At 46.1% G+C, this 24804-nt stretch overlaps 1 protein-coding gene across 7 annotated transcripts in view; it reads left to right on the top strand.

The window, feature by feature from the left end:
• Positions 1-11053: 11053 nt before the first annotated feature.
• Positions 11054-24804, top strand: part of KMT2C (lysine methyltransferase 2C) — a 195371-nt gene continuing 181620 nt past the window's right edge. For 5 of the 7 annotated variants that reach the window (XM_084281564.1, XM_084281563.1, XM_084281562.1 and 2 more), the window contains exon 1: positions 11057-11702. In XM_084281564.1, the coding sequence (XP_084137690.1) occupies positions 11527-11702 (176 nt within the window). In that variant the 5' untranslated portion in view covers positions 11057-11526. Of the gene's footprint in view, positions 11703-24804 lie in introns of all 7 variants that reach the window. The other 2 variants (XM_084281566.1, XM_084281567.1) reach the window with 2 other exon arrangements.

Below are 24804 nucleotides of genomic sequence, written 5' to 3'. Positions count from 1 at the left end.
GCCTTGCAGCACAGAAATGCAGATTTCAGAAATCCAGATAGCCTCAAGTTTGCTCTGAAGTGCTACAAGGTCCTGTGAAACTCACAAGCATGATGGAATTTCGCAGGTCATTCATTGCCCAAAATTACTAAAAACCAATCTTTAAAGATAAATAATTCTTTACAATATATTTTTGTTCCATTTATTGCTACAGGATCAGGGCTTGACCCCTTCATCCTCATGCGGGTGACCTGGCGTTCAGTCTAACTTGATCGATTTCCATCTTTCCGTGCAGCCCTACAACAGAGGTCAAAGAAGGAAATGCATTGTCATCTCTGCCTGCTTTCTTGGGGGAGCATTGAGGTTAGCCTTCTGGATTTAAAATCTCACCACAGAGACAGAAAACAAGATTGGCTAACCACAATGACTTGACTCAAAGAATTAGCAACACTGACATAATGCAGGCATTCCTGAAAATCTAAAGTCAGAGCTCTGCCTACTTTTAAAATAAATAGCAATCCCAAAATCTAGGGCAAGAAAACTCCATAGGCATCGCAGAGTTTTACTTCAGCCAACATCAATCTTCCTCCTTTTCAGACAAGCTGAATTATGCTGGTAAACCAGCAACACTAGTGCAGTCAACTCAGTTTTGCTGGATGCAAAAGCTGAGGAGACAGACCAAATTCATACCGTGTATGCGAATTACTGAGAGAAAGGAAAGCCGCTCGTAAAGACGCATCTTAAATAAACATGAACACTTTGCAAGAGCACACACTGAAGTCCAAAACTACTGAGGGGCCTCTGATTAAATGTACAACCAAGTGGGAAATGGACCTGGGTTTCTCTGCACCCACAGCGGGCTTTAGAGCAGCCAAGTTGGACTCACTGAGAGGACAGCAATGGGGCCGTGGAGCACTGGGGAGCACCCAGGAGCACTCCTGGAACAACACTGCTGGAGGCACACGAGCTGACTTGTTCAAAGCACCTGCATAAACTAGGCCAGGGCAGCGCAGACACCCCTGGGATTCGTGCTCAGCGCCCCTGGGGACTGGTTGCAGCGGCTGAAGATGTGGCATGAAGATGTACCTTCCCGATGGAGGGCCCCTGTGTAGCAGAGAGGGCAGGAGTAAATGTGTGCCAGCTCCTGAGCTACTGATGTGGCTGTGAAACTTCCATGTGAGTTTAAATTGCTTTATGTTAAAGACTGGGAGCTGCTGAGCTTCAGGAGCAGAGCGTGCTTGCTCCTGCTGATCCTTCTCTAATTTCAGCAAAAGCTGGGGGCTGGAAGCTCTGGCAGCTGGGGAACTGGTACCCATGGAAATACTAACCGTGGTGCAGGGTCCGTGAGACCCTAGAGGGTTAGGCACTCTTTTCATCATGCTGCATGCCAAGGACCTCCTGCCTCCCATCAGATGTGTCTTCTCCACAGAGACCTCTACATTTGCAGGTCCCAAACCACACAGGGCACGGGTTTTCAGTGCTCTGGTACAACCTTCTTCAAGTTTGCCACATTGGTGGGAATAGAATATGTCATGCTTTGTAGATGGCCTGGAAAAAAAAACTTTAATGAAAGCATATATTGAGGTGAGAGTCAAGAAAATAATGCACATGCATATTTACTAGATTTGGAGAACCAAATAAGAAAATCATGCTTTTCTCCTCCTGCAATGCAGATCCCTTCCAGGAGGCCTGTCTCTGTTTCATCTGTGAGCAAGCTGTGAACTGTTCGTGGCTAGCACCCACCATCCCCACACAATGGTTTTGGTTCAGGTTTTCTCAAGGAGCACCCAGAGATGAAGAACTGAGCTTCCCTTAATGCAGGGGAAGCTCACGACAGATCTCCCTTCACTCTACTGTAAATCCAGGGACACCTGAACTTGCCTGTGGAAGGGAGCTGAAAAAAGAATGTAGAGAGGGGATAAGAAGGACTCGAGATTCCCCATCCTTTCACTCGGGACTTGTTTGATGTCCCCTCACAATATCATACAGTAGAAGTAGAACAGATCTGTTATATCAATGACTGTATCTTACTCGAAGAGCAGGATTAATATCTTCCCACAGCCATCCACAATGAAGAATGCTTCAGTTGCCAAAATAATCCTGTGTTGAATAGTGAAATCCACAGGTGGCGAGCAACTCTCAGTGAATTCCTTTTCCAGGGTGCTTAATAACTGCACATATTCAACATCAGCACCATTCTCTCAAAGAAACTAGGGCATTTTTATTTTTTTTTTATGGTGCCCTCCTGCCTGTTGGCCAAAGGAATCGGAATCCTGAGGTCTGTCCCTAAAGGCTGGATCCATGCTACCAACTGGTGGGTTGGTCTTTGCCAAGGCATTTTTGGAGGAATTATAAAAATCCCTCTTACAGAAGGGAATTATATGTGGTGCTTAGGCAAAACAGACATTCCATTTATAAATATAATTACTTTTGCTGTTCCATCAAGAGAAAGAATTTAGTAGTGAGGGATACAACAGAGAAAATTATTTATGTGTTGACACTTACAACATAAATAGAAAACAGATCTGGGTGAAACTTAGGAAGAAAATGAAAAATATGCAAAAATATGTAAGTGAGATTACCAGTCGGGGGAAAACTTATGACCACTCTAGTGCATTCTTTCCGAAGGAGTTACAGTCCTTCATTTTGCTTTGTGTTTGGATTTTAACTACGTGTGCATTTATTTGGCAATAAACGTGTATGCTTACCTTGCATTTATTGGCAAATTCTTTGCTTTTGACCGATGATGACCTTGAGCACTGCCAAGCAGGCACTCTTCCACCATGCAGCGTCGGGAATAGGGTGGGGTTGCACGTTCCCTCAGCGTATTGTAGGGAAGAAAGGAGTGGATGTGCCATTCAGGCTCAGATACAGTGACTAGATGCAATACCACCACCTAAGGAAAGATTTTGACCCCACCTCCTGTATTCATACGTGTACTTCTTTCACTCAGGCTGCTCGTCTGGGTATGGCCATTGTTGCACGGCTTCTGCTTTAGGCTTCTGAAGCATATTTTTATCCAGCAACTTCATTCCTAATGATATTAATGATTTACCACATATGGCACACTATATTTTTATAAAGCTGTAAGATACCATGGTGATTAACACCATACAAGAACCTAAATAGAAGGGAACAGAAGAACAGAAATGTCCTCCTGGCAGATACAGGGCTTTGGTGTGTTTGTAGGGGAAGTATCTCAGCTTCATGATTTTACCCTGTACATCAGAATTGGAGGAGTTCCATCATAGAAAACTGTACTGTACTTGACAATGTGGCAGAGAGAACAAGAAACCTTGTGTTTAATTTCTCTGTAGCTTTAATTAGGATTCTCAGATCAATTATGTAAGGAGAGATTGATTATTCCAGCTCTTTTGATCATACAGATTTATTACTTTGATTTAAGAAGGCAGGAGAAAAAAAAAAAAGTCAGCACCACAAGTATCCCCTTGTGTTTCTCTATATACATTTATATCTCACTGTATTTCTGCTAGGAAAAGTCCCCAGCTTCAAACATCCTTGCAAATTTGTCCTATTGATATTGTAGCCCGCATGCAAAAATCTCCTCACCGAATCAATACGTTCGTGAGAAATGAATCACATTTTGCTTACCCACTCCAGCGCTGTGGAAGCCTGGAGACACTGCAAGGCTGCTTTCAGCGAACGCGTTGCTGCTGGGCATGCTGGAGCAGCCCTTTTTTTTTCAAACAGCTGTCCTCACCCACTTGGATTAACGCTGCCACTGGCAGAGGGGTTCCCCCCTGCATTGCTGGACCCAAAGCGAGGATTTTTCTGGTGTCTGGCAGGCCAGGAGAAGGAGATGATTGTTTCTGGACACTGGCAAACACAAAGCAGCCAGCCTGGGGACTGCTGCAAAGAGCCAGGGTGAAACCCGTGTTGTACCAAGAGGCTGAACCTGAAGTTTTGGCTTCGTGGGAGATGGGCGGAGGGGCTGTGGGATGCTGAGCACCAGGCTGCAGGCTGGATTTCCCCCGGTGCCCCTTGCTCAGAGCTCCAGGAGGGCTGCAAGGAGCTCAGGGAGAGGAGCACCGGCACCACCCCGTGCATCTCCCCCAGGGCAGTGCAGTAGAGGTTAAATAACAACAACAACAACAACAACAATAAAACGCTGGGGAAAAGGCAGTTTCTGCCAAACTGGTCACTAGTAAAGAAAGGCAGCCAGGCCCCTAGGGATGCTCTCCTTGCCTAAGGAGGAAATGGGATTACGGTGGTAATGTTTGCTGCACTGTAATTAAGGTGGTGTCGGGACTTTCATTAAAAAGTGTGTTTTTTTTGTCGAGGGGCTAAGGCTTGGAGAAAATTTCTGCTTGAGGCTGAAATATAACATTGTTTGCAGCCACAAAATGCATGCACAACCTTTATTGTATACGTAATTTGGGATCTCAGGGTAGTCGTGACAGTGGAGGTTCTGCTATTGTTTCCATATGGGTACGCAGGTAATTGGTTTAAGACATTAGTTAGTAAGGAAGTAAAGGCCTGAATTCTGGCTTGACCTCATGTAGGTGACATCCCCATAAATTGCCTGCAATTAACTTCAAAAAACAAAGGCCAAATTCTGCTGTTCTTACTCACACACGTAGCTGGCTTGAAGGAAGCAGCTGCTAACAGGATTCGGCTCCTCGAGTTCACCTGACTTCAACCCTAGGCACCCGTCTCTCTTACCCTACAGCCCCTTTAAAAGGTCTGGGACAAAGATTATTTCCTAGCAAAACCGGCAGTGTGTGACAAGGTTACCTCTGCCAATAACATCTAAATTCCTATTATCGTAGCACCCAAGATCTCATATCAGGAACCAGGACTGCCAGGCACTAGGAACAGTATGGAACAGAATAAAACAGTCCCGGTCACAAAAACATTTGATCGAAGGCACATAAACGAATCCTTTCCCCTGTTTCATGGCCAGGTTCTCATTATTTCTGTTAAGCAATCTGACTGTAAAGCACCACTCCTGCAAACAGCACACGCTGCTCAGAAATGTATTGAACCTTCTGCATGATGAAGTCCTCCCCTCACACCAATCACTCTATAAGCTTTTCCCACAGGTGCACACTCGGTGCCCAGCTACTGCCCTGTTTGCTTGCTACTGGCTGTGGTTTTTTTCCTGGCTTGCATATATCAGCAACACAGCCAGTGTTTGACCCAGGAGATGTCCCGCTTTCAGATACTAATTAGATTTTACTCAAGCTGTTGGCATTCTACCTTTCTGGATTAAAAAAATAATAATAATAACCACACGCATCTAGTAGTATTTAATGAAACTTTATTTCTCGGCTGCCCACCACCACAGATATGTCAAAACTAAAATTCAGAATATGAACAGTCATAACATTACAGATTCATAAAGTTGTAATGGATTGCCACAAATTAGACACGTAACAAAAAAGGGAGCAGACTGATGTCTGTAAGTAACTTGGGGGTGCTTTACAAACCGCACGCACAAAATACAACATAACACTGCACAGTCCATCGTTCCTTAGAAGAACAAATTATATGAACTGATAGTTTAGGGAGAATTTAAGCATTTCTGAAAATACTTGGTACAAATGTGCAAAATTAACATTCCTACCTGACAAAAGTTCTCCACACAGGAAGGTCTTATTAATAGTACTACTCCTAAGTGTAGTAAGAGTAAATTCCTCGTGTGGACAAAGTTACTCTGAGTACCTTTTTTTTTGATTTAATTTAAATTACTTGGAAGAAGTTAATCTGAAAAAAAGCCAGAAGATGCCAGAATGAATGAGTCTGCACGAGGGTTATAGTATAACCACTAGTTTTAAACTCACACTTTGGCGTGCACAAAAAGAACATTTTCTTATGAAGATAAAAGTCTCCACGTGTAATAACTCGATATATAGACAAGCCCTGGGGGCTCGCATCTTGAGCATTTAACATTTTTGGCCCCGTCTTAATGGATAAAATAGGTGTGTTTTTCAGTCACATTAGCCCAGTCAAAGTAGCTTAATATGATGAAAAGGCCTCGGGCTTTGGCGAGACTAAGGTGTAAAGGTGTGATGTTAGCACATATATCACAGCGTAGGCAAGGCTGCCTTTAACACATACTAAACTGATCAAGTTAAAGCAGGCAGGGGATGGGGAGCCTAGACTTTAACATGAGCATAATATTTAACATGACCCATGTTCATACGCTTACTCTAGATGAACTTGTGTGGGGAATTGTGGAATCCAAGTCATGATCTTTCATGGTGGGAAGCAGGTGAGAAAAAAATAAAAATAAAATGGTTTATTTTTTTGCACAGAGAGTGAACCATGCTGCTTTCAAAGAGCAGTCACATTGGTTTTAGGGGGACTGGACCTCCACAGTACCTGTCTGTTGCACCTGATGTCTGCAGTTCTCCATCTGGCTGGGAACACCGGTCAGGACAAGAAGCAAGGCTTATCCCCCATCATCTGCAGCAGCAAGCACCTCACCAAACTGCTGGGAAAGTCACCACTGCTCAAGGGTATGTTGTACCTAATATCCAGGCTGTGCTGTTGCCTAAAGTAAGACAGATCTACAAGATGACAAGTAAGCAAAACTGATGAAAAGGAGAAACAAATATTTCAAGTTTAAAACTAGACTTCTACAGCGCATTCGTTAGCATACAACAATTAACATATGCTAACTTTTTTTTTAGTCCAGCCAAGTTTAGTACAAACAAACTGGGAGACGTATTTGTATGATGTGATTCTGACTTTGCTACTTGATGTAGACCTGGTCTATAATTCTTTATTATTATTATTATTAATCCTGAAAAAAACAGTTATCCGGCTATTTCTGAACTCCTTTGGTGAATACTGATGCACATGTGGAAAAGTGTCATGGGCACCTGATGTGGTCACTACCCTCAGCTGTCCCCTGCACCTTTTTCCTGCAGTTTGACACTCTTGCACAAGGACACACACGGGCAATGGACTCTGTCCAGCTTTCAAAGCAGCAGTAAGCAATAAGACTATGGTGTAGAATCATTAGTTTAGCACAGGTTGAAGACGAAGTGGTTTAATTCTTCAAACACTTAAAATGTTAGCATGTTGCTGATGCATCTTAGATGAAGCCTTTGTGATAATCTGGTGATCTTTTCTGCAATTGAAACACAGGCACAAACAGAACAAAAACTATTTATTTATTTATTTTGGTGATAAATAATAAAGGAAACTATCATTAAACTGTGAGAGTTCTGAACTAATGTCTAAAGAGAAAATACCTGGATCCCATTCCAGATAGACTCCAGAATAATCTTATTTCTCAAGATTTCTGTTACATAGACTGTTTTAGTTGTATAATAGTACAATTGGTATTTACATACCAAGTATATTTACATACCAGTTGTTGTTTTCCTTTAACGATTTCCATAACGAGATCCTTCTCCTTAATGAGCTGATTTAAGACTGTGTCCCATCTTCAACTTGTTCTACTGTTGTGCATGAAAATATCGCTGTTTGTCATTAAGCACACTGGGACAGCTCAAGATGTTTTGCAGTCAAAACTGTAAGCATGCGCTCTTTAATCACTGCTGCAAGGGTCTCACTTATATTCAAAAACCATACCAAGAACAGAGAAATGTTTATTTCAAGACAGAAGACAATGTAAAATTCTAGCTGAAAGTTTCAAAGTTGCCTGCCCTTGGAAGTTAAAAAACAAAACAAAAATAAATAAATAAATAAATAAATAAAAATAGGTGTCTCAGTTCACCTGAGTTAGTTTACACTGAACTGGAAGATCTCTTAACATTCAGTAAAGCAGAGGGCCTGTTCATTTAATATTATGTCTTTGTTGTAAAAATGTGCTTTTTCCATGCCAAGATAATTTATAATAGCTGGGTAGCATGGGCCAGTTATAAACTTAAAAATCTTCCTGACAAAGCTGTTCAAATGTCCTTAATCAACAAAGCACTCCTACACAGGATTTATATTTGGTGACACCGCTTCTCCTAGCTTGTCCCCCTGCCATCACTGAGGGATATAAATAATGCTAGCAAATCTACACTTTCCTGCAAGTCCATCTCTGCCTTGGGCTCCTGCTCACAAGTCTCTTTCAGTCCTTCACACCTTTGATTGCCACAGCAATGGCAGCAGCAATTTACAGAGCAGACCTGCCCGGCTTTGTTCTGACATGTAAGGAGATAATGCACGTCCCTGTGACTAATGGGCATCAGTCCCTTAACACGCTCTTGTCCTAGACCATGCTAAACCAAAGCTAGCTCCAGGATTTTGTATTGTGATAAGGATGTATAAACATAGTTGATATCGGAAACAATGGAGAAAAAAGTTAAAACACTGCTAGCCACATATCTGCTTTAAAAAAATAAAAAAAATCCCCAAACATCAACTACTCACAGTGGGCCTAAAGAAACTAAACAATATTTAAATGGCAGGACTGGATGAACCACGCGTGTGCAAGCGAAATCTGTTGGTTTCACTGAACGTCTCTCTGCTGTGGGCTGTGACAGTTATTCCTCATACACCTAGCAGTTGAGCTGAGCCCACAGCATGCTCACGTGTCTAAGCTCAAATCAATTTGCACATGCATAGTAGCTCTGACACATCCTAGACTCACCCAAGCCGCAGCGCATGCGCAGTGGATCCGCGCTCGCACAGTCATTATTTCAGGAGATGGCCATTTTTTTAACAGGCCAGATGGCAACCTGGCAACTCCAGCGAATGCCACGCCGCTGATCCGGCTGCGTGGAGGCTGTGGCCTTTCGCTTCCCTCTCCCTGCCCTTCCCTTCCACCCAAGTCCGGGCCTGTGCAGGATGAAATGTTTTCAGTTAATTTATGTTCGCTTGCCTGATTTAACAAAATTCGATGTACTAGACAACATGTAAACATCTAAGCTCCACTATCTGAAGTCCTATGAGCAGTACACCTTTGTGGTCACGTAGGGACACTGTAATACAAATGTTTGGCTTAGAACGTATTTTTTAATTTGGCAGGAATTGGTACATTTTCAGCAGTCGGGCCAAGGAAGTCGCGCCAATAATCCAGCAGTTGTCTTTGCATGGCTGAGGAACTGAGTGGCTTTGTATAATTATGCATACGTACGTGTGTGTTTGTATAGAGATGGAGATAAATGTATCGCCTTTATCTCCACGAATAGATAGGAAAGTATCACGAAGATCTTATTTAATTACCTGGGGAACGAACCAAGGGAGGCTTTTTGTTATGAAAGAGTTCCCAAGAAAACAGGCCAGCAAAAGCTGCGGTTGCCACAGCACGTCATCTTTAATTTGGTACTTCTGAAGCTGACAAGTGAAAATGTTGGTGAGGAGGCACAGCGTTAGGGTCCGGAGTGCTCTGTGCTTATTTTTACACCCCCAAATTGTGCTCACCCTTCGGTGCGCTACCTCCGGCCAGCTTTTTACCACCCTGACCTCAACGCAGCGCCCAAACCCCTGGGTGACAAAGGCCAGAAACGTCCCGAGCGGGGCTCTCGGAGCTTTTCTCGTGTATTTATTGACACCAAGCCGCTATCGCTGCCCACGGCTGTGTGGGAGCTCGGAGAACTTGTGAGGCGAGGAGGGAGCCCCTCAGGGGCTCACCTCACGGCCGGGAGGAGCAGCGGGCACTGGGCTGAGGGAGAGAAGGAGGGAGGGAAAAGGAGAAGGAGGGAGGGAAGGGGAAAAGAAGGGAGGGAAGGAGAAAAGAAGGGAGGGAAGGGGAAAAGGAGGGAGGGAAGGAGGCCGGCCCCGGCTGAGGGGCCCCGCGGCGCTGCCCGGCTTTGGGCGGGCGGCGGGGGCCGCCTCAGGGGCTCCCTCAGGGCGGCGCCCCTCAGCCGAGCCCGCGGCGCTGCCGGGCCCCGGGGACCGAGCCCCTGGGCGCGGCGCTGCCCCGCTCGCCCCCGGCTGGGCTCGGAGCGAGTCCCTCCGGGCCCCGGGGCCGCATGAAACGCTCTGGAAGGGGCTGCCCGAACCCCGCCTTCGCCTCGCCGCGGCGCAGCCGGGCGGGCAGGCAGCCAGCGAGGCCCCTGCCCGGGGGAGGGCCCCGAGCGGCCGCAGCTGTTCCAGCAGGAGTTGCTGGAAGGCGGCCACGCTCCGCAGACTTTGTCTCCCCCGCACGCAGCGCTGAACTCTGCTCCCCCCCCCTCCTTCCCTTCCCTTCCCTTCCCTTCCCTTCCCTTCCCTTCCCTTCCCTTCCCTTCCCTTCCCTTCCCTTCCCTTCCCGGCTGTGCGTGTGGGGCTGGTGCTGTGGGGTTCCCCGATTGGGGGGGGGGGGGGGGTGGCACCGTGCGCCGCGCTGTGTTGTAAAATAACTTCAAAAAAAACAAAAAACAAAAAACACCACACACACACACCAGAAAAATAAATAAATAAAAGGGCTGGGTAGGCGACGGGGAGCCCCCGTCCCGAGCCGTGCCCCGCTCCGCGCTTTCCCCGCAGCCCGCCCGTGAGGTCAGCGGCGGCGGCGGGGTGGCGGCGCCCGGGGCCGGGCGGGCCGGGCCGGGCAGGCGCAGTGTGGGGCCGCGGCAGGGCGGCTGCCGCGTCGATGTGTCGGGGGGGAAGGGAAGGGAAAAGGGAGGCGGAGGTTGGGGTGGAAGGGAAGGGAAGGGAGGGAGGGGGGTGAGGGGGGGGTGACGGGGCAGCGCCGGGATCCCTTCTCCTCCCCGCGGGGAAGGAAGGGAGGGAGGGAGGGAGGGAGGGAAGGCAAGCAGGGAGGGAGGGAGGGAGGGGAGAGCGCTCTCCTCCCCCTTTTTCACCCTTCCTCCTCCCCTGCTGTTCCCCCAAAAAGTTAAACTTCCTGCTCCCGGCCCGGCTGGGAAGGGGACGAGGAGCCCGGCCGGACTCGGCACACACATACACACACACATACACACACATATACACACACACACACACCAGCTGGAGCTGTCAAAACTTCCACCACCACCACCACCGCCGCCTGCTCCTGCTCCTGCTCCTCCTCCGCCCCCGGGGGCTGTGCGCGGGGGGAGGGCGCGGGGCCGCCCTACAATGAAGCGGCGGCCGCCGCAGCCGGGCAGCGCAGGAGCCGCCACCACCACCACCACCACCACCACCACAGCCGCCACCACCACCACAGCCGCCAGCTCCCGGGGCCTCTGAGAAGGGGGGAGCCCAGCGGCAGGGATCAGCCGCCACCGCCTCTCCTTCGCTTCTCCGCCTTTTTATCCATCCCCCCCCCCCCCGCCCCGGGCCCCGACGGAGCCCGCCGAGCCGGGGAGGGGGTGTTATTGTGTGCGAGACCCTTCCTTCCTCCGCGCTCTTTCTCTTCGCACCCCCCCCCCCCCCCGCCCGCCTCTCCCCGCTCCCTCCCTCCCTTCTCGCCCTCCCTTCCCCTCCTCCTCCTCCTCCTCCTCCTCCTGCTGCTGCTGCTGCTCTCCCCCATGCTGCTCCCCCTGCTACCTGTGCTGGTCGGCGGCGGCTGAGGCCAGCGATGCGAGGCGGAGGTGGAGGAGGCGGAGGTGAGGAGGAGAGGAGCCGCGGGAGCAGGAGGAGCATCGGGATCCCCATCACCATCCTCATCTTCATCCCCATCATCATCATCCATGTGTCTCTCTCGTCCTGCTGACTAGGATGTCAACGGAGGACAAGAGTCTGGTGGTGGCGGTGGTGGAGCCGCCTCAGCAGCAGCAACCCCCCGAGCCTGGAGCTCCCCCCCCAGCAGCAGCAGCAGCAGCAGCCACAGACAAAAGACCTAGGGGCCGGCCTCGCAAAGATGGCGCTTCCCCTTTCCAGAGAGCCAGAAAGAAGTAAGTTCAGCGTGTGTGTGTGTGTGCGAGGCACCCAGGGGCAGGGGGCAGGCGGCCAGGCGCAGGCAGAGCTGTCAGCAGAGCCTCGCCGCTCGTCGCCCCCTCCCTCCTGCCCAATGCCATTTTGAGAGGGGCCCTTCTTTCTTCTCCTCCTCTCCCCTTTGCACTTTCCCCTCCTCCTCCTCCTCCTTTTTCACCTTTGTCTTCCTCCGCCCGTTTTCCCTTTTCACTTTTCTTTCGCCGTCCCTGTTTTCTTTCCCTCTTTCTTCGGAGTTTCTCGCCAGCTCTTCCCCCTTCTTCCTCCTTCCCCCCCTGCCTTTGCACCTTCCCCCTTCCTCCTTTTCGGGCTCCCTTCTCCTCCAGGACTCTCCTTCCTTCGGCGTCGCCTGGATATCGGATCTAATATCCCCAGCTTTCCACGGCAGCCTTCCCATTTTTTCTCCCTTTTGAGGCAAAAAAAAAAAAAAAAAAAAAAAAAGATGCTTTTTTTTTTCCCTAAGTGGCTGGCGATGGCACCCCCCCGGCACACACACACACACACACACAAAGTTGGGGCAGGACTTTGAGGCGCCCGGAGGCTGAGGGCGCCGCTCGGGGAGCTGTCAAGCGGCTGCCCTCGCATAGAGGAGGGGGGGGAGACAGCGGCGAAGCACGGCAGAGCTTGGAGGGGACACAACAGGATTTTAGGGGGGGCTGCCAGCCCCTTTGCTGTGACAGACTGCCCTTAATCGAGGGGACTTTCGGGGTGCTATGGCGCTCGTTAGCCCCACAGCGGCCGCCCCACAACGGCCGCCGCCGCCGAGCGCCTCCGCTCCTCAGGGGGGCCCCCCGCTCCCCTCAGCCCCGAGCAAACTTGGGGGGGGGGGTGGAAAAAAGAGCTCGGAGATGGGGTTTTGGGGAGCCGGGGCTTGGGGAAGCGGGGTTTAGGGAAGCGGGGGAGGCTGCTGGGCCGCTGCTACGTGCTCGGTGCTGGGGGAAGGCCAGGCGGCAGGCTCCCTGAGGAGCCGAGGGCAGCAGGAGCAGGACAAAGCCGGCCGGGGACGTGGGGCTGAAGGAGCGTGGCTGGGAGCCGCAGAGAAATTCAGGCTGTGGGGGACAGCCCAGGGGATTTCGAGCTGCCTTCCCTTTGTGTTCAAGGGCTGCTCCGGCCGGGTGCATACAGCCAGGTGAGCAGCTCGCCCCGTGCCCAATGCCCGCCTCAGGCCTCGCTGAATTTCACCCCGAATTGCCAAAGCACCAGGGAGGGAGCCTGCTGTGCAGGAAGCACGCACCGGAGAGGGTATTTTCCTCTGCAATAATTTGTTTTTTTCCAGCTCCGTGTGGCGTAAATACTCCAGGACACAACTGGCCGTAGGTTGGGTTGTGTGGCTTTTTTCCCTGTCGATGAAAGTTGCGCTTGAAAGATCCAAGCGTTCACCCCCTGGTTCTGGTGTTGGTGCAGTGCTTGTGGCTTTCTCCTCATCGTTTTCCGTGTTTGGTACAAATTTTCTCATAACCATACCTGAAAGTAGTTTCCAAGCATACATATATGCAGTAAAGTTACTAGGTTCATCAGCTTTATGCTTAGTTTTACATACTTTATTTCTACGTGTTGAAGCCAAGCCTTGAGCAGAAAACCTTGAGTGGTTTTATATTAGAAGTTGTTCTAGGAAGAAAAATGCAAATCCCTTGGAAATGACCGGTCTGTCCGAAAGGCAAACTAGCACTATCAGAGAAAACTGACATATCTTGTGTGCCAACTTGAGGCTGAGTGCATGCTCTTGACGAAAAGTGGGCTCTGAAGAGGTAATTCCTTTTTTTTCAGATAGGTTTTTGGTGCCGTGGGAATATTGTCAACTGGTTTTAGGAGGAAAGTAGATTTTCCTGTAAAAATATGTACTTTTGCTGACATGAGTGCAAGCGTCTGTGTAAGAAATGAAATTAGCTGAGACAAAAGTTAAAATTAATCAGTACTCTTTTTTTCTTTACGTTATGGTTATTCCTTCCTGGTGTGGTGCTAAGCATGGCTGGTGTCCTTCTGTATCTTTATGGAAAATCTGTAATATTGGTAAAGGTGTTGTAAGTCATAAATGCTTTTGAAGCTAGGCTGTTATTAAAATACTGATTTTCAAACTTTTTCACAAAGTAGATATGGGTCTTATTGCATCAGTTCTGAGGAAAAATGGTTTTATATCATGTTGTACTCTTTACAAAATACCGATTACAACTAGCTAAGCAAATGCAGAAATAAAATGAGTATAAATAATTTCTCTTGTTTTCATATGACTGCTTGGGCATGTCTTCCTTTTCACTTCTGCGCTTTCCAGTGGGGTTTATGTGCCTCATGTAAACCAGATAAAAGAGCATATGTCAGATCATTTTCTGTACTGTAATCACATGTCTAAATCACTATTAGCCAGTCAAATTGTTCAACTGCTTTATCCCATTATAGGAAATGTTCCACAGAATGTTCAGACTAAGTGCAGTCTAAGTAATGATAAAACTAAGAGCCCTGCATTAAGACAGCATAGCTAAAAAAAAAAAAAAAATAATTCCTCATGGAAGCCTCCGTTAAAGAACAATACAATATTTGAGGATGCTGCAGGTTGGTGTTTTTCCTTCTCGAAGGCCATGTTTGTACGCAAATTTGATGAGTTTAAGTAGACAGATGGAAAACTGCCTTGAATCTGCTTCTGTGGGATGCCAGGGATTCTTAGCTCCTCACAGAATTAGGCTCGTATGTTAAGAGATGGTAGGGTTCTTCCACTAGGGTTGGTTCTCTGAGAGTCTTCATCATTGTGCATTTTACTTGGTTATCCATGTAAATACCCATGTCCCCAGCAACACTGGATTTTTTTATGGAGCAGTTGAGGTTTCCTGTAGGTGATGATGGGCCAGGAATTGGTTTTGTTGTGGTGTCAGTGCCTGGAGAGTTCCTGGTGGTAGAGCACGGCATCAGGATGGCTTTTTCTCACCATTTGAAGGGTACAGCTTTATGAATAACATTGTCAGGAGAGTTAATCTTGGGTGAACAGTTCATTTTTATTATTTATATTGTAATTGTGCCCAGAGGCCAGGGCACCATTATACTGCATACACTACAGATGCATAAGCAAAGCTTGCTTCTGCGCAAACAATTTCTTAATTTAAATGTAAAGATAAGACAACGTATAAATATTAGAAATGTATTGGGAAAGCACATGGGAGCTGTGAGAATGCTACGAGCACAAGAACGTGCAGAAGTTCAAGTACCCTGGCTATCTCAGCATCAGTGAATGATTCATAGGCATCAGACTTGGAGGATATATTTAAAGGAGGGTAGCCTTGTTGCCCTGAGGATTTTCACAGATAACTTGTTTCCTGCCTCGAGTGCTAGACAAACACTCATATTTTCTTCCTTACATTTTGACAACGGGTATTTGTATAGAGCAGAGGTACAAATTTGAGAGATAAAGCTAGAATAGGGCATGCAGAGCCGTGAAATTGGGAGCAAGTAGGTTGTTCTTGACATGGTTCGTAAGGAGGACGGAAGAACACAAAGAACAGTAATCAAAGCAATGAATGAGGACAATATTTTTGAAATACCAGCTTTCAAATGAATTTAAGGGTTGTCAAGAGTGTATTTCTCAAAGCAAAAAAAAAAAAAGGAAGTTGCATCACTGAAGATACAACATGATGTAGGAGAAAGAAAAGGGAGCCTGGATGTTGCTGGTATTGCGTAGGAGAAAATAGAAACAGTTAGGGACCATCTTATCTCATGACCTGAAATCTTGGAAATTTAACTCCTGTACTTGGATTATTCCTCAGCTTCCAGGCTTTGGACATGAGTGGCAGAAATATGCTCAAAAAGAAGTTGTAGGGGAAGAGGATTGGATCAGTTTTGACTGTTGTCATTGCGCGAATAGTTGGTTATTCATGGCAATGTATCAGAATAGTGTTGTGCAGGTGCAGCAAACATCTTTGTAATTGATTTTCAGTATTAGAGCTTTGTTAATCCAGACGGGTTATAAACAGCACGAACATTTGTCTTAACAAGAATTTAGTAGCAGAAGTCTCGGTGGCTGTGATCACGATAAGTTACGTTTCAAGTCAGTACCCGTGTTCATTTGAAGTAGTATTTTCAGCATCCGTCAGGCTTCTGATTCATGTTAAAAATGTTGCAAATGTGTGTTGTTTACAACAGCACAGGGTAATGATTTCAGAAAGCTGGAAATTTGTCTACTGAAAACTTTGTGCGTTTATTTTTAAGCATCTATGACTTAATTTTCGTCGTCGTTATTCATTACTTACTTTGGCCGGCGTAAGCTGCAGGAGGTTTTCAAAGGCCATGGATTTCACACATGCAGATAGTTTTGAGGAAACGTAAGCGTGGTGTTTTTGCCAGGAAATGATTATTTAAGATTTTTTATCGTTCCTTTTGCTGGATTCGTATTAGGGTAGGCCAATATTTAAAGGTATCTACGCTCATTTCGGAAGAGCCTTGACTTGTCAGATGTCTTCTCCTTATAGCTCAGCTGTGTTCATTGCGCACCTTCCCTGTGATGCTTGTTTGTATCTTCCCTGTCTCGTTCTCACTTCAAAATTTAATGTTTCTAAATGCTAAATATTGTCTTATACAATTAACATGTTCCTAGATACGTATGCATGGTTAGGGTAAATAGTTACTGCCTACCATGGAAAGACTGAAGCCTTTCAATGGCTGGGCTGCGTCCTCTTGTTTGGGCAAGGGTTAAGGTGTTAGAGCAAACGTTGGCCTCTGCTTCTGCCTCCACAAGCCACCTATCAAAAGGCTTGGGCCAGAAGCCAGAAGGGGTGTGTGCGTGTGTGTGTTCACACGGTGGGAAGAGCTGGGGCGTTGGGACAGGCTCCACTATCAGGATGTGACACTGGCTGCTCTCTAGTCTGGCATGGAAAGGGACTGGTGACACGCAGGAGGATCCCACGGGATCACTGGGCTGTTTTCTTCCACATCCCACCCGGTGCCTCCATCACCCGAGGAATTCCTGTGCTGTCAGGTGTTGCTCTTGCACTGGAGCCTGGCTTAAACAGCTCATAATCCTGTTTTCCTTGGGAGCTTCTGGTAGGTGTTGTCAGTATGGACCTTCTGGTCTGCAGTTCCTGGGGGGACTTCCAGGAGGGATGACAGCGAGAGTTGTTGGACATGCTGGCATTTACAGAATTGTTTTGCAATGTCAAAGTTGTTAAAATGCTGATTTTTGTGAACTGGTGTCTTCAGATGTGTCTTAAGGGTGAGTTTAGGCTTAATGTTGGAAATGGACCATTTTCTATAACCCTAGCCTATCGGTTTCACAGTTTGATGCAGACCACGCTTGCAAATGCAGATTGCTTTGAAATTTTTGATGAGGTTGTAATTTTCAATTCCAGTGGTTAGGTTGTTCATGTTTGTGTTTGGTAACCCACTGAACTTCGGTAGCACTTTTCAAGGAAGGACCTCCGAGAGCTATCAGACGGGATTATGACAGCTCAAGTCTCATGACACTGAAATCTCAGGATATTTTGCATATTGGTCATAAGTGCTGTCTTTGCAGAGGTAGGAATAAGAACCCAGTCTCTTGGTTCCCATTCTCTGCTCCATTTACCCGCAGCATTTCATCCTCTATTCAGCGAGAGCTAGCTTCAGAAACAACTCACTTCATCTGGAGGATGTGGATGTTATTTTTTTTCTTCTTAGTAGCGTGTTCAACCCCTGCTAACTTCATGTCATTGTTCTTTCTGAAGTAATTGAAATGGACGTTTCTGTTCTTTGCTGCCATTTGAGCTGAGGGATGGTTTTCCAAGGCAGTTGGCTTGCCCAGAGTAGCTGGAGTCGTTTTTTCCACTCGTAGGCTCGTTTGTCCCACAACAGTGTCAGAGGTTTAGCAGGGTTGTCTATGACGGGGGAAAATACAACTTCCTTATCTACCACAAAGGGTCACACCCCTGTGTTGGTGTGCACCAGTGCTGTGGGTTTACCTTTTTAAGAAATGTTGTCCTAGGTACACTAAAACGTGGTGAAATGCTAAACAATTAAGCTCCTAGTAATTCCAAAAATATTGAAAGCTTTTCTTTTTTTCTGCGCCTAATACGTTTGATTACCAATTCACACAGTTTGCATGATTCATGGAGTTTGGATAACTACAGATGCGCAAGGTTTTATTGTAGCAAATCCTGCTTGCTAGTGAAATAACTCGCATTGAATTCAGTTTTATTTTTATTTTTTTTTTTTTACTGTTCTGTGCTGGGAGGCTGGCCATTCCCACTCATGCCATCCCTCAGTCTCTCAGATGGGGCATTCAAAATAAGTTTGGGCACTTGCTTCAAGAGCTACATTCAGTAATTTCTCCTAGTAGCATTAGTGCTTTCATTCTTTCAAATCAGGTAAAGTAGGGATAAAAACCTTAAAACCTAGAATATCCATTACTTGGAGAAACAGAGGCAGGGAGTGCATCAGGTGGTTATTTTCCCCAAGCACCATAAATCTTGAGCTGGTTCTGGCAGCGAAAAGCAGCAGCTCTCCTGCCCTCCCTCTGCTACCAGCTGTTTGTTCTCTCCCTTGTGCTGACCCAGGCATTTGTGCAGCCATGTGGTGAAGTGCATTGGGAAATTGATCTGGGTTAAAACTAACCTGGCAGAGAAACGTGTTTGTGATAGCAGAAGGGAGGAGGCCAGAGCAAGCAGCCAGGGTGCGGAGAGGCAGAGCTGACGTCCCCCGGTAGCGCTGCCAGCTTCACGTGGCTGCGGAGCTGGAGCCTCGGTCCTCTGAGACAGGAGGGCTTGGGTGGTTTTCTTTTGGCTGGCTCTGATGAATTGTTCAATACAGGAGATCCTAGAGGAGATTGGGAGAGGCTTTTACAGCCTGTAGTCATGTTATGCATGCCGGTGAGTTGTTTAAAAAAGCGCTGTCGAGAGGGTTCTTCAGAGCATTCAGACAGGTGAGTTGTGCTGACCTAACTCTTTCTGGCCCCAAACAAGTCTATCTGTTGGCATTGATTAGATAAGGAACTTTGTTTCTTGCTTTGATCCTCTGAAATATTCTTAAATTCCTAAAAATCTCCTAAAATAACACTATTAAGTATTCCAAAAATAATAGCGTAAGTGAAACGTTATAGGTTAGTAAGTAATTTCTGGCATTCTGGAAGCTCCTTCCTAAAATATTTCAATAGATGGGCATTATAATAAAATAACACTAGATACAGCTCCTTCCAGAATATTCTTCCCTTTCATCTTTTTGGACTTATTTTCATTAAATCATGCGTGTAGCAAACCCTATTGCCAGCCATTCCCGTATAAATATATAATTACTAATTTGCAGTGCTATATTTATCAACATTTTAATTGTTACTCGTGAAGAAACTGCTAGAAATCCTGTCAAACCAGGATATTCTCCCTTAAACTGAAGGCTTTTTTTTTTCTCTTCTGCTACGTCACTACTGACAATAAATTCTTGCCAAAAATAGTTGTAAGTAGGTTATCGGAAAAAAATCAGCTTCAGGAAAATTTACCAATTTTTGATTTTGTCCTCAGAGCGTGCGCAGGTGAAGGAAGTGCAGTCAGACAAGGTGGCACAGTAAGAAGGGAGGTTGGTAGTGAAGATGTGCTCCAAATGTGCAGTCCCTGCTCTGCTAAACACTTACGGCGCCTTACACGACTGCTTGAGTACCATCTGGAAGTCGGAGCTAACCCCAAATGACTGCTGGAGCAGCCCAAGGTTGGTGGGACTTGGGCTGTTGGGGTGACGACACCAACCCTCCTGCCTCCATCTGACAGCTGTGGCAGCGGGCAGTGCTCCCAGTCAAGGTTTTCTCTTAAAAAGATGATAGGGTGGCTCCACAGCGTGTCTTAAGAAAGATGGGAACTATGCTGTATTTGTGTGGGAGATTTCAGTAGTAAGTGATCCCATCAATCCTTCAGAATTTTTTTTCTGCAGCATGGAGTTGAGAAGCACAATGAAATCTTTTAAAATGAATATTTCGTTCTGCTATATTGCCCCAGCCAAATGCAAATATGGCCAAAAAAGACTTCAGGCTGATGTTGCTCGTGCTTCTGCGTGGTGTGTTGGTACCATTTCTGACAAACGATGCTCCCTCCCTCTTGGTTTTGAAGCATTTGTTGGATGCAACTCCAATGCATCCCTAGGCAATTAGTTTCAGAAACTCATTTTCCATAATATAATATAAATATTCTTTACTGTGGGGGAATCCGACTTTGTCTTGTACTGGTCACAGTCATGACTTCCCGCAGCTGACGTGGAGAACAATTTTATAATAAACGTGTATTTACCGGGAGCTTGTCTCCTTTGTTCAGCACTGAACAGGCTTAATTAAACCTCCCAATGTATTTTAGGGTAAGATTTGCCTTCACTGATGGCAGCATCGTAACGTTGACTTGCTTAAAGCATCCTTCCAAAATTTGCACATCTTTATGAAGTTTCAGTTGGCTGAAATGAAGCATTTTTTCCATTTATCAGAATGACTCTTCGTAAGATCAAACATTCATAACCCCTGCCTCCGCCATGTGCCATACGGAGCTCTTCCATCTCTGTTTCTTCATGCAGATCCTCAGCTTCCTTGAAATCTTCTTCGATCTTAATTGAAAATAATTTGCAAATGAATAGCTTTTGATGCTCTAGCTCGTTGTTGTCCACCTGTCTTAGGGCACTTTCAGCAGGACTCTATCATCGAAGATAATCACTGAGGGTTTAGAGATGGCTTCTATTTGTTTCTGAAGCAGAGTGTGAATTTCTTCCAGTCCTTCTGCCTGGAATTTCCCTGATTACTGAGCCTCAGAACAAAATCCATCTCCAGTACTAGGTATGGTAAATCTGTTCTGGGGAGGCTGAAATGCAGAGAACAGCATTTGATTCGGTTTTGTTTCCCGTTTGTTCTTCTTCAGCACTACGTACTGACTTTTTTTTTGTCTTTATTCTTACTTCTAAACTATTTTTGAAACTTTGTTTGCCTTTTATATTGCACAGTGGTAATAATGCATGCTGTGCTTTTATCTCTTCTGATTTTTATCCCTGACGGTTTATGCTGTTCCTTTGTACTCATTAAAATGCCCTTGTTTCCATTCCTAATACAATTCTTTCTAGTCTCAGACCCTTATTACTGGCTGCTTTTGATGCACCCTGTATTCATACTACATTCCCTATCTTTCCCCTGAGCTGGAATACTTCGCTATCGTGTGTATTCCAGTACAATAACTGCCAGTCCTCCTTTAAATTGCATTCTCGGGAGATTCTAGCAACAAGTTCAAAGAGTTGGTTGAAATTTGCTTTTCTTATTCCATTTAATTGAAGATAAAAATTTCTTCTCCTTTTACTCCAGCTCTCATTTTCCCCTTTCCTTGGCACGGCGAGCGCTTCTCGTTACCACTTCCAGCCAAATCTCTGTACACGTTCAGCTTTTTAAGATGGAGCCCGCCCTAATAGAGTGAAGTGTGAAATAACTGCTCTTCTGGCGCCCTTGACTTTGTGAAGCAGTTGTCCTCAACGATTCTCACAAACTTGTTGGGCTGTTTGCTCGGTTATTTTGGTTTCCATCAGATACTTGGACGCTTTAGGCCTCCTCTTACCCTGCGGTTCTGAAAAACTCTGAAAGCTTCTGCGAGTTGCTTACGAAGCGATCGCCCCCTCGTTTGGTCAGTGGGGCCGTTTCTCTCTCCTTGCCTTTTCAGTTCCTTATTCCCTAGTTCCCATTCTCTGCTGCTTAGGGTTTTGTTTCTGCTCCTACTTTTTTCCTCTTCCTCCTGTGGTGGTTTGTTTTTTTTTTCCTATTTGTAATAAAGGCAGATGATTGTGTTGCGTGTTTGTTTTTTCTCACCACGGCCCAGTGAAATGCAGGAGAGTGGGACTGTGCTCGGAAACGGATGGGATGCTTTCATTGTGGAGAAGGGCTTGCAAAGGGGAGTTTTGAAATTGAAAATGAAGATGACAGAAATGTTAAAATTTCTTTAAATCTTGCAGCTTATACCTCTGGCTACTTCTCAATTATGCTTGTTCTCTGTAGGGTAGAGGAATGCTTGCAGCTAGGAGCAGTGCCCTGACACCTGAAGCATCTTTACAGCAGCCGTGCCTGTGCTTGGAAACCAAAAAGAGGCAACGCTTTGGGACACCGCAGCACCATCATCTCTCTTGCTAGGTTATGGCCATGGTCACTCGTTCCATTTTGACCTGGGCCTGCCAGCACCTCCCAAACAGCTCTCAGGGCTGGCCCAGGAGCTTGCGCGGGCCCTGTCCCTGCTTTCAGTCCCACTGGCAGGTGGCTGCTGTGTTTTGGGGGCTGCCAATTCGCTAATGTGGATGTGAGCCATTGTGTGCTGCTTGGTCTCAAGGCCGAGGCTCCCAACTCTGCTTATTTTACTAGAATAACTATAAAGGGTATTTTTCTAGAAGGAATTCAGTGAGACTGACACCATTCTCATCAGTTTTACTTTCAGCCTCCTGGGCAAACGCTGCCACAGTTAATGTTCTCTAACCCGGAGGGATGTAAGTTTAGGGAGAACAGCTCACAGCAGAATTGCTCTAGAGGGAGCAGGGGAGATGGGATGTCGGAGCCATAAAGCTCTGAGAACTGCTGGCTTTCGGTGCTTCTCTGGTCTTCTGACACACAATTTGTCCTGGTTCATATTTTGCGTAATTAACCTTGCATCAGGCATCCTGATGGAGTTTTATACAAAGGCAAGAGCAAAACAGATGCAGCGGGTATTCTAATTTATTTTCCTGCCTGTGTCTTCCAGAAACCATTTAGGAGAGACCTGGGCCCAGAAACAAGGCAGGAGAGGTGGGGGGGACAGGACTTAGGAAATAAGTGACCTGTAAGCAAGATTATTTCAAGAAATTATTTCCCTAAGGCCTCTGATCCAGCAGTAGCAGCGAGGGTTGCCTCCTGGCTGGCTGCTCTGTCGCCTCTTTTTGTAATGGGATGGGGAGAGCATTCGTCATCCTGTCCTGTGGGGTGCACAGCTTGGACATAACAGCCTTTCTGCTTCAGATGTGTCTGTTGGTAAAGAATAAATACAAAAACTTGGTAAACTGACGCAAATATTTTGTGTACTCTGCACGTGGCCTTCCGAGATAAGGGCACGGTGCTGGAACAGAGCAGGGGAGGTGCAGTTGGTCGTGTTCCTGCCTTATGGACAAGCCGGGAACCTCGATCTCCAGGCTCATTAACCAGACATGGTTATTGGGGTTAAATTACCAGTAACGTAAATAAATGTTGTCCTAAGGATACTTTCAGTTTACTTTTTTGTCAATTAATGTGTCTTTTTTTATTTTATTTGCTCTAGACTTGGTCTGGATAGGCGGAAAGAATCCGGTTTTTGAATTGTCAGCTTGACCATGCTGTTTTCAAGGCTTTTTTAGACCCAGGATTCATGTGATATGTGACAGTTTCTTGTCTATACTTAGTTAACATGCCCACGCTTAAAAAAAAAAAGAAAAAAAAAAGAAAAAGAAAAAAAAAGTCATAAGTGTCATGGACATGTATGAACTTGTTGGGGTGAAGCTCGGGCACTCAGCTATCCCACATCTCCTAAGGTGCAATTTTCCATGTCGGATGGGAATTTGTAAAAATAGGGTGATAGATTTTTGTTAGCTGGTTTTTATCTAAAATCTACAAAGTTTTGCTGTTGTTGTTTGTTTTCCTGTTGTTTTTCCTTAGGGTGTAGCCGTAACTGAACGTGGGGAATACACAGCTGCATGGATGTGACCCCGCTGCACGGAGCGGCAGCGTTTTCCACCCCAGCTATTAGTAATGGGCCTTGGGGACAGGGCAGAGGCTGAACTCCAGTCCCATAATCATGCCACCTCGATTTCTTTTTCGGCAGTTTTGTGATGGTCTTGTTTCTGGCTGGATTGTTTTCTTTCGAAACTTGAAAAGAATAATGATATTTATTTTACTGCTCTAAAGGAGCTTGCTAATGAATAGTAGGAAGTGTACTTAAATAGCCTGAATTCTGTTGAAGTCTCTGTGCTTAGTCAGAAGAGAGAACTGGGCACCTCTGAAATGCAGTGCAGAAGGACCCTGTAAGGTCTGAGCAGGAGGTTCATTAGAGCCACCGCATAGGAAACCCCTAGACAAAGAGATGTAGCTGTGGTCTGGGCCATCTGGATATCACCCTAATGCCCCGATGGCTGTTGTCTGTGCTTGGTTTGGGGCACAAGTTATTTCAGATGGGGTCCCACCATCACATTTTAGCTCTGGGTGTAATTACAGGGCTATGCAAACAACTAATTGAATGTGAAAAATATTTGCAAACCATTTTGGGAAGTGACTCTGAGCTGCTTTGAGCAGGAGGATGGGCTGGATGACTTTGAGGTCTTTTCCAACCTGAGATACCCTATGATCCGATTCTGTGACCATCCCTTTTGATGGTCCTGCCCATTATTTATATCATAAACTTCCTGTGTAAAAGCAATGGATATGTAAAATAACCTTTATTTTTTAGAAGGTGTTTTCCTGTTTTATTTCTTGAAAGAAAGCAATTTACCATATCTCTTTGTTCCATTTTTTGCGTTTTTTATTCCCTGTCACCTGGTAGTTGCTTTATCTATTAATCTGTCTGATTCCACATACACTAAATCAGTGATTACTTGCCAACAATTTTTTTTTTTCTTTTTAAAGGACATTTTAAGAAGTATCTGGTAGAAAAGGGTAGGGCAGATTTGGTTACGTGGCAGATTTTGTCAGGTTTTTTATTCTGACATTCAGTTTTGTCCTGCTAGAAGTTAACAACTCGCTATTAGCGATGAGTCATTTTCTAATAGTTTAGGTATTGCCTTTTTTTCTACCCCTTACTGCCTTCTTTTCAGCTTGTGGTCTGCTCGTCTATATTGGTTTTCAGCTCTTTCTGAATTCATTTGCTCTTGCCTTTATTTCCGTTTCTGGTAAGCAGACGACATTATCATTTTGGTTACGCAGCAGGCAGGCTTTAACCATACCAGCACTTGGTAGCAGTGCTGAGTGACACAGATCGCGGCGCTCCTGTCTCTTCTGCAGTGTTTCTGCCCAGAAGCACCACATGCCACGCTCCTTCAACAGCAGGTAGCATAGTGCTGCTGGGAAACTCAAGAAGAGAGTAAGGAAATTTGAGATTTGGCGAGGTAACATGGAAATTGAAGGCC

This window comes from Netta rufina (assembly GCF_964035555.1).
Source record: "Netta rufina genome assembly, chromosome: 2".
NCBI lineage: Eukaryota > Metazoa > Chordata > Aves > Anseriformes > Anatidae > Netta > Netta rufina.
The sequence above is the reverse complement of the archived record's forward strand: the minus strand, read 5'-3'. Positions and strand labels throughout refer to the sequence as shown.